We start from the raw sequence: 15,499 nt of genomic DNA on the forward strand, positions 1-15,499 counted from the left end.
TACACAGGCAGGAAGTATATCAAAAAGGAGTGAAGAGTCAAGGGCACAACATTGAAATCCAGGGTTTGCTATTTCCTACTCTGGACAAGCAAGCTCACCTCTCAACTCTTGGAACCTCAGTTTCCTGTCAGTCAGTCAGGCATTGTCCTGACACGTAAAAGCAGCAGTCACGTGGGCCAGATATCATGGCTCACACCTGTAATCCCAGCACTTTGGAAGGCTGAGGCAAGAGGGTTGATTGAGCTCAAGAGTTTGAGCCCAGCCCGGGAAATATACTGAGACCCTGTCTCTTTAAAAAGTTTTAAAAGATTATCCAGGTGAGTGGGGTGTGCGCTTGTGGTCCCAGCTACTTGGAAAGCTGAAGTAGGAGAATCACTTGAGCCCAAGAGTTTGAGGCTGCAATGGACTGAGATCAAGCCACTGTACTCTGGCTTGGGCAACAGAGTGAGTCCCTATCTCAAAGGAAAAAACAAACGCCACCACCAACCAATAAAAGAAAACCAAAGGTAGGAGCCATTACTCCTTGGGAGGTGAGAAGCAATGGCCACATTCACCGCTGGTCGTTCCACACGAACTGCTGTGTACCAAGCATCGAGCTGCCAAGCTGGGAGCAGACACAAAGCAGACGCTGTGTCTGTTCTCTAAGAGCACCCTGCTTCATAAAGGAGACTAATTAGCTCTGCGTCCTTGGGCCAGGGGCTTTACTTTCTGTGCCTCAGTTTCCCCCACTGGTAAAACGAGATAATAACAGTACCAATCTCCAGAAGTTGCTGGAAGGAGTCAGTGAATGCTTGGCCTAGAGACTGGTAGAGGAATGCTGAACGAATGTCACTATTATTCTATGCAAAGCCATTTCCCTACCCTGAGCCTTGGTTTCTTTCCTTGGTTTCTTTCCCTCCTTTTTCCTTTGTACTCCATACCTTGCGGGTGGTGGCTGCTTCCAACAGTTATTACTAGCTGGATTGCTTCAGTAATCCCTTTCTGCTCTTCCACAAGTTTGAAATAAATCCCTGTATTAAATCTCCTCCATCTGAAATACCTTAAGTGGGGTTGGACCCTGACCTGGCCCCCATGTGGCATAGGGAGCCCCCATCTGGGCCAGGCTGGCCATACCTGTAGCTTCTTGAGCTGACTGTTGACGGTGGCCAGGTCCCCTCCAGGGTCCACATCTTGCAGCTGACTCTCCATGTGGAGGAGCTTCTTGTCTAGCTCAGCGAAGCTCTGCACCAGCTGGTCTGCTTTGCTGGCCTCAAAGAGCTGCCGTGCCTTGGCCTGGGTGGTGCTCTCCAGCTCTGCCCAGCACTGGCGGATCTCGCCCAGTTTCTTCCGCACGGAGGCCGCCAGTTCGGGCTTCTCCTGCATCAGCTGCTGGCCCTCCTGCCCCAGGCACGTGGATGGCAAGAGATGGGGAAGAAGGATCAATGGTGGGGAGGGACAGAGACACATGAGAGAGCAACAGGACACAGGTAAAGATGTGAAAAGAGAATCGGAGGCAGAGAGTTGTAGACACATAGGGAGAGAGAGACATGAGGGGTGGATGCAGAGATAGGCCCAGAAATGGGAGGAACCGGGGAAGAGAGACAAAAAAAGAAAAAGACAGACAGAGGAGAGGAGAGGGAGACAGAGAGCAGAGAGAGACAGAGGGACGCAGAGACATGGGAAGGAGACAGGGAGAGACAAATAGCCACAGAGTGATCAATACAGAGACAGGCGCAGAAAATCAGAAATATGGGGGGAAGACCATAAAGACAAGGAGAGAGGGACAGACAGACAGGAAAGTAGCAGGGAGCCAGAGAGGCAGGGAGAGAATGAACATCCATTAAACGCTAATCAAGAAGACTGCCTTCACCATATGCCACCATTTATGGAACATTAATGACCACTTAAGGGTTTAAGGCCAACCTGGGTGTCTCTGTGTAAGTCGGAAGAGTGGGCATATCCAGGGCTGTAGGTCTAGGGGTTCAGCCAGAGTAGGGGGAAGTTCTGGGGTTGAGGCTTGGGGCAAATATCTGTCTCAGTCCCTCCAAGGCTGAAGTCAAGTGGCCCAGAGCCACTTAGGTAACATTAAGTATTGAAAAACAAGACCATAGTAATTACAGCTCTTAGGTGTGTGGCCTTGTATGAAGCACTTTTCGTGCACAAGAGCCCAGGTAGTAGCTATATTTATTATTTCCTCAATTTTATAAAAGAGCAAACTGAGGTTCCACGAGGTTAACACAGTTACCTAAGGCCCCACAGCTGGTAACAGGCACAGAGAGTTAGAACCCAGGACAGTAAGGCTGTAAGAATCCAAAGTTTACTATAACCCTGGGCTTCCCAGGGGCTGTCCCAGCTTATCTTCCCAATCTTCCATCTTAATGCTTCAAATGATACGGAAGGAACCTGGTAGAGGAGGTTATAGGAAGGAGTGAAATATTTAATAAACAGGAGGACAGAGGCACCATTCAGAAGAGATGCCGGCCATTTTACAGATGGGCAAACTGAGGCTCAAAGATGTTAGGTGAATCACTCAAACCCACATAGCTAGGAGCAGATCTGGAGCTGATTTGAGTCAGTCCAGAGGTGTGAGACCAGCAGCATGGCAGCAGAGGGTACAGCAGGTCAGACATGGGCTCCCTGAAGGTCTCTTGGACTCGGCATGGGCAGGGGGGCCATTAGCTTCCTCACCCTCTCAATCTTCTCCAGCCACTCCTTATTCTGAGCCAGCTCGGCCATGAATGCCTGGTGCCGGAGCCATCTCTTATGCAGCTTGTGGCTGTCCTCCCTCGTGCCATCCCGCGCCATCAGCATCTTCTCATGAATCCAGCCATCCAGCTGTGCAGGACAGGGAAGGAGGGCTCAGCCCATCCCCCCAACCTGCCACAGCCCCCCATCCCCTCCAGGAAGCCCCAGGTTCAGGGCCTCGGCTGCTAGGGTGTATGGGTGGAGGGAAGAGGGGAGGATGGGAAACGTTTGCAAGTGAGGTCTTTATGTTGGGGACAGGTGCAGCTCAAGCTCTTTCCTGGGTAGAGGACGGATGGAAGGGTACCCAGAATGCCCAATCCTTTGCCCCCCTGCCGCTTGTCCTGAAGGAAGCCCTCATCAACTCCTCACAAGCCCCCAAGGCAGGCCCAGTCAGCCCCTTCGACTTGGAGAGAAATCACCCCCCAAAACAAGCTCTCCAACCTAATTTAGCTAACTCCCAATTCATCTCCAGCACCACCCCTCCCATAACCACACTTAGATCCTTCATTCAATCTTAGCCACCCCCCCAATAAGGACCAATTCAAGAACCTTAATCCATTCCCAAGGGCATCAAATGAAGCCCCCTATCTAGCCTCAGTTCCTCCAGTATGGCCAGATCAACCCCCCAAACGATCTCCCAATTAAAGCCAACTCTAGCTCTCTCTAAACCGGCCCTCCAATCTGGAATAGACCCATCCTCCACAATCACAATCCAGCACCCCTAATGAGCCCACAGGGCTCCCCAAACCTAGCCCTGGGACTTTAAGACCACAGATCCCCAAACCATGACCAATTCTAGCCCTAAGCCAAAGCCAACCCCAGCCAAATGTGAAAAACAAAGCTGGCTCTCCAAACCAGTCCACCCCAAAATCTAGCCCCAGACTCCCCATCGTGGATCAGACCGAACCTCCCAAGCCAGCCAGCACCCCCACCCCTACAACTAAAGCCAGTTCTAGTCCACCTACCCATCAACAAAACCAGTCAACGAACACGCAAGCACCAAGAGTAGGCCCCCCTCACCGCCCTGGGCAGGATCAATCACAGGCTGCTTTCTGAGCCTCCCCCACCCTCCTCCAGTAAAAAACCAGACTTATTCTCCAAGCCAGAACTTCCCCACTCATGACCAAACCTGGCACCTGAAACAGTTTGCTCCTCCCCTTTCTCCTCCCCACTCCAGTCACAAGATCCTCCCTCCTCCTGCCCGCAAACAGAAAAAAAAAAAAAAAAAAAAAAAAAAAAAAAACACCGGACTCCCAGCTCCGAGGTCCCGGGAGGCAAATGCAGTCATAGCCAAGGACAAATCCCCAGATCCCCAGCCGGCCAAACCCCAGCCCACGTTCCCTGAGCATGTGCTCCCCAGGGGTCCTGGACAGCGTCACACTCCATACACACACTAGAACCAAATCCAGTGCTGAACCCCCCAACTCAATTCACAGGTTCCTGACGCGCAGGGAAGAGTCCAACGGCAGCCACAGCCCGCAGTGAAAGCAGAGCCCCTAAAGAGACAGTGCCCTATCCTCAAAGTAAAACCCCCTCAAAAGTGATTCCCTCATCATGGAAGGCAAAACCAGACTAACACCCCAGGAAAAGCCCCCGAAAGTCAGAGTCCCCCAGACCCAGAGAAAATCCAAGATCCCTCATCACTCAAGGCAGAGCCCCCCAAAAGTGATTCACCTCTATCATCCAAGGCTGATACAGATCCCCCAAAACAAGAAACCCCCCCAAAAGGTTGAGAAACCCCCGGCCCCAGGGCAAATCGTAGATGCCCCCCATTACCCGGAGAACAGGCACTCCCGAGAGGTTGAGACGCCCTGAACCCTCAGGGCAAATCCAGATTACCCTAGAAGTGGTCTTAGAAGACCCCCCACGCTTCGCTCCCCTCCCCTGGGGGCCGGCTCCTCAATTCCGCCCGCGCCAGCACCGCGGACAGCTCCCGGCGTCCTTGCCCCTCCCCCAGGGCGGGGGTCCTGGCGCCCTCCCGGCCCGCCCCCGCGCAGCCCCGCCCCTCCCTCCCGCGGCCCCGGCGGGCGGGCACGCGCCCGAGCCCCCTCCCCCGCCTTCTCCGCGGGGTGCGCGCCAGCCCCCTCCCCTGGGCGCCCCCGAGACCTGAAGCGTCAGTGGCGTTGGCGGGGCGTCCCTGCGGCGGGCGGGCAGGTGTTTGCCCCTCCACTGCGACGGCAGCGGCAGCGGCGGCAACGACTGAGGCTCCGGCGGCCGCGCGCCCCTCCCTGGCCCCCGCGCCGCGGCCGCGCGCCCGCCCGCGCGCACCCCCTGCCTGCCTCCCTACCCGCCTCTTTGCGGGGCCCCTGGTGGCGGTGCAGGAGGAACCACCACTCGCCCCAAGGCTTCGGGTGGGGGGCTTCTGCGCCATCTCAGATGATTACTACCTGGTCCAGAACAATCTCACGAGAGATGGGGAGTGCTCCGGGACCAAATCTAATGCCGGAAGGAGGCGCCTGGGCCTTGAACTGCCTCACTATGGGAGAGTGGAGATTATGGGGAGGGGGCTGGAGGAGGGCCTCCTGAACCATCTCTAGTGGGAAGAGGCTCGGGCTCCTGGCCACCACATGTGGACAGGGGACATGGGAGGGCGACCTGGAACATCCCTTACAATCTCCAGTGGGGGCGAGGGGGAACAGTGGGTTCCTCCAATGGCTCAAGTCCCAGCCTATCCCAGTTATGGGGGGAGCGGGGTAGGGAGGCCCCTGTTTATTTCATATGCAGAGAGAACAATCTCCCATGGGCGTTCAACATGGGTGGGGGGTCGAATCATCTTTAACTGAGGCTGAGGGGTTTAGCTGTTAGTCCTGGTTCTTGAACCATCTTTGGTTGAAAGAAACTTTGTACGGGGTGATGACGGAGGAGGGGATGATCCTGGGTTACACAGATGGATGGGCTCGTGGCCAGGACTGTCTCTGTTTAGGATTTAGGAAAATGTTTACTGGGCCATCTCTAATGTGTCCAGAGTCTAGAATCGTTTCTATGGAATGCAGGGGAAGGAGGGGAAGCCAGCAAGTCTCCTGAACTGTCACTAATAAGGAAGGGGGCCTGGACCATCTCTGATTAGGGGAGATCTTCCCCAATGTGTGCAGCTCACCCTTAAGGGAAGGGGCTTGATTCCCAGATACCTTTAAAGGGGCGAGGGCTTGGTTCAGAGCCATCGCTGGCTGAAGTAGCACACAGGGCCGCTGGCCCCCCATGGTCCCCAACCCCTATCCCCACCGCCCGCTCCGTCCCTCTCCGGAGGTAGAGGGATTCTCACAAATCTCGGGAGAGAAAGGTGAGATCAGCGCGCGTCGCCGCGGGACCCGTAGGCGCGGATACGCGCGGTTGCCAGGGGCGCCCGGGGCCCCTCCCTCCTTCCCGGGAGTCGGCGTGGGCAGGCAGAGCGCTGCGGAGCATGCGCACTGAGAACCGGCCCCACGCGCCTCCTAGCGGCGCAGAGCGAGCATCGCTCCGCGACCCACTTAGACGGGGCGTCCCCACCCCCACCTCCGCCGAGGAGCACTTCCCTCCCTCCTAAACCCCGTTCCCAGAACAGCTGGAGTTCCTACCTCGTGGCAGTCTCGGAGGAAGTGCTGCAGCTCAAGTTGGTCGTGTAGCTTTTGCATCCATTGCTGGGCCCGTAACTGGTTTTCTTGGTTCCTGGGGATGGGGAGATAGGGGCTGGGGATAGGCCCCGCGGGCAGGGGGACGGCGCTGGCAGTAGGCTTGTGAGGGCATGGGGCTGGGTAGGGGAAGAAGGGCGTGGAGAATATGTAAGAGAAGAGGAGGAGAGACCAAGGTGGGGATGAGGGGAGAGGCAGTCTAGGGCAGACAAAAAAAGCATCAGCGGGGCAAAGCCAGGGACAGGGCTGGAGAGGGGCAGAGAGAGACAGACAGAGTAAGAGAGACAGAGGGAGAAGGAGAGATAGGCACCTAGAAAGAAAAAGATACCGATGGAGAGAAAAAGAGGCAACCCCAGAGAGAAAGATAACAGAGAACTAAAGACAGAGATAACCAGAGACAAAAAACAAAAACAAAACGAGAAAGTGCGAAGAGACACCAGGAAGACAGGTAATAAGAAGAGATGAGCAAAGAGATGGAGCAGGGTAGAGCCAGAAAGATACTCAGGGAGCAGCAGACAAGGAGCCCCACAGAGGACCGATGGACGGACGAGGGGGGCGCAGAGAAGCTGAATCGGGCACTCCTGCAGGGAGAGCCAGGTCCTTGGCCTGACTGAACTGACTAGGCTGGACCCAAGCCTCACACCCTGGAGCCGGTTGGGACCATGGCCCCAGGCGGTCTGGCTTCCTGCCCACAGTGCAGGGCAAAGTGCCCAAGGGGCCCGGTGGATGGGGCTGGGATCCACATGGGCACCCATGCATGCCTGTCCTGTTGCTGTCATCCCTAGGGAGAGAGAGAATGAAACTATCCTCCCAGGGTTCCCCTCAGAGTCCGTAGAGTCCTTTCTCTTTTTTTTCTTTTCTTTCTTTCTTTTTTTTTTTTTTTTTTTTTTTTTTTTTTTTTTGAGACAGAGTCTCCCTCTGTCACCCAGGCTGGAATGCAGTGGCCCGATCTCAGCTCACGGCAACCTCCACCTCCCAGGTTCAAGCAATTCTCCTGCCTCAGCCTTCTGAGTAAGTGAGATTACAGGCACCTGCCACCATGCCCAGCTTATTTTTGTATTTTTAGTAGAGAGGGGGTTTCGCCATGTTGGCCAGGCTGGTCTCAAACTCCTGACCTCATGATCCGCCTGCCTTGGCCTCCCAAAGTGCTGGGATGGGAGTGAGCCACTGTGCCCGGCCAATCTCAGACTTTCTGACCTTCCAGACCCCACACCCCCACCTTTCCAAACTCTTATCCTCCTCACACTCTTTCCCCTCACTCTGTGATAACTTTACTGGCCTTCTCCCTCTCCCTTGAGCAAGCCTCAGGCCCTTGGCACTGACTGTCCCCTCTGCTGGGAATGCTCCTTCCCCCAACGTCTACTTAACGATCACCTTCTTCACAATGTCCCCTGACCACTCCCCAACACTTTGACTCTTTTTTTTTTTTTTTTTTTTTTTGAGATGGAGTCTCACTCTGTCTCCAGGCTGGAGTGCAGTGGCACGATCTCAGCTCACTGCAACCTCTACCTCCCGGGTTCAAGTGAGTCTCCTGCCTCAGCCTCCCGAGTAGCTGGGACTACAGCAGGCGTCCCCAAACTACGGCCCGCGGGCCGCATGCAGCCACCTGAGGCCATTTATCCGGCCCCCTGCTGCACTTCAGGAAGGGGCACCTCTTTCATTGGTGGTCAGTGAGAGGAGCACAGTATGTGGCGGCCCTCCAACGGTCTGAAGGACAGTGAACTGGCCCCCTGTGTAAAAAGTTTGGGGACACCTGGGCTACAGGCACACATCACCACGCCCAGCTAATTTTTGTATTTTTAGTAGAGACGGTGTTTCACCATGCTGCCCAGGCTGGTCTTGAACTCCTGACCTCATGATCCACCCACCTCAGCCTCCCAAAGTGCTGGCATGAGCCACCGCGTCCAGCCTTTCTTTAATTTTCTCCTTAGCACTTAACAAAATCTAACACGTGCTGTATGTTACTTATTTATCTTGTCCGTCTCCCATGCTAGGATATATGATTTCCACAAGGGCAGGGATTTCTGTCTGTTTTGTTCATTGATGTGTCCCCAGTGCCTAGGAAAAGGGCTTGGCACACAGTACATGCTCAATCGTTAAATCAATGAATGCAAGAGACGCAGTGGCAGAGAGAAAAAGAGATGGGAGAAACAAAAGTACATTGTCTGTGAAAGACAGAGGCAGAAAAGACAGGGTTAGAGAGGTGCAGACGGAGGGAGAGAAAAACAGAGCGAGCCGGAAACAGATACAGAAAAAGATGGATAGACGGAGGCAAAGAGACAGAGTGTGTAGGAGACAGTTCCAGAGACAGAACCAGAGAGAAGGAACAGGAAGGGCCTGAGACAAGCAAGAGAAGCACTGACTGCCTCCTGCTCAACTTAGCTCAGGAGCCAGGAAAGACAAAACGCCTCTGAAATTGAGCTGAAATCAATCCCTCCAGGCCTTATGTAGCCAAACTGTCAAGCATCAGTCCTAGAGATGAGGAAGACCCTGAGTCTCCATGAGGGTGAGAGAACAGAGACAGCAGAGTAAGACGGGAGCGGCGATTCACGCCTGTGATCTGAGCACATTGGGAGGCCAAAGCAGGAGGACTGCTTGAGCCCAGGAGTTTGAGACCACCCTGGGCAATATGGTGAGACCCCATCTCTACACACAAAAAAAGAATTAAAAATTAGCCCAGCAAGGTGGCACATGCCTGTAGCCCCAGCTACTCAGGAGGCTGAGGCAGGAGGTTTGTTTGAGCCCAGGAGGTCGAGGCTGCAGTGAGCAGTGATCGCACCACTGCACTAGAGCCTGGGCAGCAGAGCAAGACCCTGTCTTCCCTCGCCCCCCCCCACACACACACACAAAGAAAGGAAAAGAAAACAACAGGGTTCAAATCCAGGCTGTGCCACTTCCTGGCTGTGACTCAGGGCAAGTCAGTTTTCCTTTCTGAGCCTTAAATGCAAAATGCAGATAAGAACAGCACCTCGCAGCCGGGCATGGTGGCTTCCGCCTGTAATCCCAGCACTTTGGGGGGCCGAGGTGGGTGGATCACTTGACGTCAGGAGTCTGAGACCAGCCTGACCAACATGGCAAAACCCCGTCTCTACCAAAAATACAAAAATTAGCTGGACATCGTGGCACATGTCTGTAGTCCTAGTTACTCAGGAGGCTGAGGCAGGAGAATCGCTTGAACCCAGGAGGAAGAGGTTGCAGTGAGGAGAGAGTGCACCACTACAATCCAGCCTAGGTGACAGAGTAATACTCTGTCTCCAAAAACCAAAAAAGAACAGCACCTCTCACACACAGGTTCCAGGTGACGGGCCAGGCAAGCCCAAGCTCTAAATGACTTGCCCCGAATCTCACATGTTGAGGGAGGAAGCCAGGTCTAGGATCTCCAGGGCCCTAGCCCCCAGCTCTGTATGGCTCTGCCCCCTTGTGGATGTGGAAACCCCTCCCACTCCTCCCACAGGGTGGGAAATGTGTCCTTAGGCAACTAAATGGTGGGGAAGTGCAGAGATGAGTCCATCTCAGTCCCTCCGTGTCCACTCCTCACCCACCACAAGCCTGGGGCAAATGCCGCCTCTCCCATAGCCCCTGCTCGTCTCCCATTGAGGCCCTGACCTTTCTGCCTGGGTTTCCTCCATCCCAGCCCCAAGCATTCTGGTCCCTCCTTGTCAGATAACGTTTGAGCTCTGTGAGGCAGGAATCCTGTTCTGTCCTGGTCATCTCTGTGGTCACCCCGCCTTCCGCACAGAGCACAAGCTCAGTACGTGTTTAATTGACTAGAGAATGAGTGAATGAACAGTAGAGTGAAAGCAGCAATTAATGAATGACGGAAAAGAAATGAATGAGTCAATGATGGAATGAACAGTCCCCCGGGCTCCTCCTCCTCGTTTTGCTGAGCCTGGTGTGCAGCAGGTGCTCAAGAAATGTGGAACAGGCCAGGCTCCGTGGCTCACACCTGTAGTCCAGCTACTCAGGAGGCTGAGGCAGGAGGATTGGTTGAGCCCAGGAGTTCCAGGTTGCAATGAGCTATGATTGCACCACTACACTCCAGCCTGGGCAACAGAGTAAGACCTCTGTCTCAATATATATATATATATATATATATATATATATATATATATATGGTGGGGCTAAGGAAGGAATGATCCAGGCCTGGATGAAGAGGGAGGTCACTAAATGATGAGTTTGTATCCTTAAGAACCGAATTCCCATAAAAGTTTCCTTTAGAAACTTGCAGCCTTGCCCCAGATAAATCTAGGGAAAGGATACCTGAGCCCTAAACGGAAAAGGGGTAGAGGTCTTGGGGCTGGGGGTGGCACAGTGAAGTGTCCAGGGATGCTTTCCATCAGAAGATGGGAAGGCAAAGGTGGCAGGGGGGTACTGGGTCCTCTTCCCGCCTGGATCATGCCAGAGAGAGCCAGAGAGCCTGAGAGGAGAAATTTAGGGTCATCAGGAGGAGCAGAAATGCTCTAGTGACAGACAGAACCAGGTCTGGAAGACAAGAAAGGACTTCCCATGATGGCTGGAGGTGGTGGTGCTGTTTTGTTCAGGGCCTACCTACAATACTGCCTGGCACACAGTAGATGCTCAATAAATGTCTTTGCTCAGGCCAGGTGCGGTGGCTCAAGCCTGTAATCCCAGCACTTTGGGAGGCTGAGGCGGGTGGATCACGAGGTCAAGAGATCGAGACCATCCTGGTCAACATGGTGAAACCCCGTCTCTACTAAAAATGCAAAACATTAGCTGGGCATGGTGGCGCGTGCCTGTAATCCTAGCTACTCAGGAGGCTGAGGCAGGAGAATTGCCTGAACCCAGGAGGCGGAGGTTGAGGTGAGCCGAGATCGTGCCATTGCACTCCAGCCTGGGTAACAAGAGCGAAACTCCGTTTCAAAAATAAATAAATTAAAAAAAAAATGTCTTTGCTTGATTGGTGCCAGGAAAGACAAGACGGTGGTGGCAAGAGGCAGATGGTGACAGAAGCAGAGAACAATGAGGTTCGAGAGATGAGAAAGAGACAGAGACACGCGAACACTCACTCCGCATGCTTCCTAGAGTGGCTGGGGCCAGGCAGAGGTGCTTATGCAAATATCCGACAACCAGCCTGGCAGGGAACACTGTCCCATCAGGCAAGCAGGAGCACACCTGTGCCTGGCCTCTAGCTGCTGGATCTGAGGAGTTCTGGGGGTTCCCAAGGAAGGTGCAGACAGCAGGATGGATAATGGGCATCCAGGGAAATAAGTTAACATATTTTTTTTAAGGGGGGGCATGGTCTTGCTCTGTCATCCAGGCTGGAGTGCAGCCGTGTGATCACAGTTCGTTGCTGCCTCAATCTCCCAGGCTCAAGCAATCCTTTCATCTCGGCCTCCAGAGTGGCTGGGACTACAGGCACTCATCACCACACCCAGCTAATTTTTTTTTTTTTTTTTTTTTTTTTTTTTTTTTTTTAGAGAAGGGGTCTCACTGTGTTGCCCAGGCTGGTCTGAAATTTGTGGGCTCAAGCAATCCTCCCGCCTCAGCCTACTGAAGTGCTGGGATTACAGGTATAAGCCACTGCACCCAGCCTAAGATTTTAACAAGAGGACCAGCTATCCCATGCTGAGAGCAGGCTTGAAACAGAAACCTTTCACTGTATATCCTTCTGTATCTTTCGGGTTGACAGCCTCAGGTTACCTTTTCACAATATATCCACTTAAGGCTGGGTTCAGTGGCTCACGCCTGTAACTGGCACTTTGGGAGGCCGAGGCAGGTGGATCACCTGAGGTCAGGAGTTCAAGACCAGCTTGGCCAACATGGTGAATACAACAATTAGCCGGGTGTGGTGCTATGCACCTATGGTCCCACCTACTCGGGAGGCTGAGGCAGGAGAATCTCTTGAACCTGGGAGGTGGAGGTTACAATGAGTCAAGATCGTGTCACTGCACTCCAGCCTGGGTGACAGAGCGAGACTCCGTCTCAAAAAAAAAAAAAAAGAAAAGAAAATCCACCTAAATCGACCTAAATCAAACCTAAGACAACATGGAATTAAATGGAAATCAGAAAAGGGCACAGAGAAACAAATCGTGATGAAAGGAATGGGACCCTGGCCTCCCACACCCCTCCCCTGTGCTGTGCCCCATCTTCTGCCCCCTCCCTGGGATGGACGGTTCTGGGGGACCTACTTCTCCAGCAGCCGGGTCACAGCCTCCTGGGCCTGCGCCCCGTAGATGTTGCCCTGCCTCAGCAGGCCCTCCGCAGCCTGCACGGCCACCTGCATCTTTTGCTGGCTCAGCTCCATGGTGGTGAGAAAATCCCGGTGCTGCTTCAACGCTTCCTCCACTGATTCCACCGTGCCCGGGAGCTCCGCACCAGACAGCGCCATCTCCTGGGAAGGAAGGGGCATGGTGCAAAGGTCAGCCTCCTTCCATTCTGGGACTGGGAGAGGCTGCAGGCCTGGCTTGCCACCACTCCCCCAAAACCTTGCTAGCATAGAACATTCCAGGTGTGGTCCCACCTCGGGGGCGTTGCTGGTCCCTCTGCCCGGCAGTCTATCCCTCCACATACCCCCATGGCTGGCTCCTTCAATTTCTTCAGGTCTCTGACCACCCTGCCAAAAATATCAACTCCCACCCCAGGCCCATCCCACTACCCTCCTGTATTATTTCTTTTTTGGGAGTGGTGGGAGGGGTGGGGCAGACAGAGTCTCTCTCTGTTGCCCAGGCTGAAGTGCAGTGGCACGATCTCGGCTCACTGCAACCTCTACCTCCTGGGTTCAAGAGATTCTCCTGCCTCAGCCTCCCAAGTAGATGGGATTACTGGTGCACACCACCACGCCTGGCTAATTTTTTGTATTTTTGGTAGAGACGAAGTTTTACCATGTTGGCCAGGCTGGTCTTGAACTCCTGACCTCAGGTGATCTGCCCACCTTGGACTCCCAAAGTGCTGGGATTATGGGCAAAAGCCACCACGCCTGGCCAACCCTCCTGTATTATTTCTTATAGCATATACCTGCAATATTAGAGATGCATTAACTTGTTTACTGTCTCCTCCACATTCTAGAATGTCAACCACATGAGGGCAGGATTTTCTATTTTTTTGTCTGAGATGTGCTCAGCCTCAAAATAGTGCCTGACACAGAAGAGACATTCAGTAAATATTTGGTTAATATGAAGACTGAAGGCTGGGCATGGTGGCTCATGCCTGTAATCCCAGCACTTTCAGAGGCCAAGGCAGGAAGATCACTTGAACCCAGGAGTTCGAGACCAGCTTGGGCAACATGGTGAAACCCTGTCGTTAATAATAATACCAAAAAAATTAACCAGGCTTGGTGGCACATGCCTGTAGTCCCAGCTACTTGAAGGGCTGAGGTGGGAGGATTGCTTGAGCCCCATAGGTCACGGCTGCAGTGAGCTGTGATCGTGCCACCACACTCAGGCCCAGGTGACAGAGTGAGGTCCTGTATCAAAAAAAGAAGACAACTAAACTGGGTACTGTCTGAACTCAAGGAAGTTCTTTCCTCTCCAGGGTTACTTTTCTAACTGGTAAAATGGGTGGGTCAGGGCCAGGCACAGTGGCTCACACCTACTGTAATCCCAGCACTTTGGGAGGCCAAAGCAGGAGGATTGTTTGAGCCCAGGAGTTGGAGACCAGCCTGGGCAACATAGCAAGATCCCATCTCTTTTACTTATTTATTTGAGACAGAGTTTTGCTCTTGCTGCCCAGGCTGGAGTGCAATGGTGCCATTTTGGCTCACTCCACCCCCTGCGTTCAAGTGATTCTCTTGCTTCAGCCTCCCGAGTAGCTGGGAGTACAGGCATGCACCACTACACCCGGTTAATTTATATTTTTAGTAGGGGCAGGGTTTCTCCATGTTGATCAGGCTGGTCTTGAACTCCTGACCTCAGGTGATCTTCCTGCCTTGGCTTCCCAAAGTGCTGGGATTACAGGTGTTAGCCACCTTGCCAGGCCCATTATTATTATTATACATTGTTTAAAGACCAGGTCTCACTCTGTCACCAGGCTGGAGTTCAGTGGCGCGATCTTGGCTTACTGAAACTTCCACCTCCCCGGTTCAAGGGGTTCTCCTGCCTCAGCCTCCAAAGTAGCTGAGACTACAGGTGTCCACCATCACAACCACACCTGGCTAATATTTTGTATTTTAGTAGAGATGGGGTTTTGCCATGTTAGTCAGGATGGTCTTGATCTTCTGACCTTGTAATCTGCCTGCCTAGGCCTCCCGAAGTGCTGGGATTACAGGTGTGAGCCGCGCCCGGCTGTGTCTCTATTTTTTAAATGGGTGGGTCAGAAGGGTCTCTCAAGGCCACTTCAGCTTCATATTTAGTAATCTTGTGATTCAGGGGCTCTCTGTCCTTTCTCCCCAAGTCCCTAGATCAGGATTTCCCAAGCCCTAAGCCACAGAGGGGTACCAGTCCACGGCCTGTTAAAAACTGGGCTGCAGGCTGGGCATGGTGGCTCACACCTGTGTCCCAGCACTTTGGAAGGCCGAGGTGGGCAGATCACGAGGTCAAGAGATCGAGACCATCCTGGCCAACATGTGAAACACCATCTCTACTAAAAATACAAAGATTAGCTGGGCGTGGTGGCATGTGCCTTTAGTCCTAGCTACTTAGAAGGCTAAAGCAGGAAAATCGATTGCACCCAGGAGGCAGAGGTTGCAGTGAGCTGAGATCATGCCACTGCACTCCAGTCTGGTGACAGAGCGAGACTCTGTCTCAAAAAAAAAAAAAAAAAAAAGATTTGGGACCACTTTAGATAATTCTTAAACTGGGTCAGCATCCTCTAGATAACCAGCCTAGGCAAGCACCCTTTTAAAGACACTGGAAACTACTCTTGGACAATCTGAAAACTGGGCATTCTTGCCAAAACTCTCAGACTTGGTTTCCATCCCAGAATAATCTCCAAACTGGATCGGCTGTCCTGATAACCACTGCACTTGGTTCCTCTCGCCACAAAGTTACTTCTCCAGAGAATCCATAGTTGTCATCCCCAAAAATGAAGATAATGTGCTAATTTAGGCATCCCACCATGTAATCCACAATCACTGACTGATCCCAGTAACCCTTCAGCCTCCATAAAACTAATCCTTTGTTATCCATACCAAGATCTTCTTTGAACCCCATTTAACCATCACCAATCAGCCTCATAGTCTTATTTCCTTCCTGATAATCCACGAACCCAGG

The 15,499-nt window shown here is 53.1% G+C and overlaps 1 protein-coding gene across 6 annotated transcripts in view; it reads right to left on the bottom strand.

The window, feature by feature from the left end:
* Window positions 1-15,499, bottom strand: part of SPTBN4 (spectrin beta, non-erythrocytic 4) — a 109,094-nt gene that overhangs the window by 32,305 nt on the left and 61,290 nt on the right. For 3 of the 6 annotated variants that reach the window (XM_074386329.1, XM_039465848.2, XM_074386328.1), the window contains 4 exons: window positions 12,482-12,684; window positions 6,279-6,369; window positions 2,668-2,814; window positions 1,114-1,377 (listed from right to left, as the gene is read on the bottom strand). In XM_074386329.1, coding sequence (XP_074242430.1) covers window positions 1,114-1,377; window positions 2,668-2,814; window positions 6,279-6,369; window positions 12,482-12,684 — 705 coding nt within the window. Of the gene's footprint in view, window positions 1-1,113; window positions 1,378-2,667; window positions 2,815-4,500; window positions 4,685-4,830; window positions 4,973-6,278; window positions 6,370-12,481; window positions 12,685-15,499 lie in introns of those variants that run through there. The other 3 variants (XM_039465853.2, XM_039465854.2, XM_039465855.2) reach the window with 3 other exon arrangements.

This window comes from Saimiri boliviensis, chromosome 14 (assembly GCF_048565385.1).
Source record: "Saimiri boliviensis isolate mSaiBol1 chromosome 14, mSaiBol1.pri, whole genome shotgun sequence".
NCBI lineage: Eukaryota > Metazoa > Chordata > Mammalia > Primates > Cebidae > Saimiri > Saimiri boliviensis.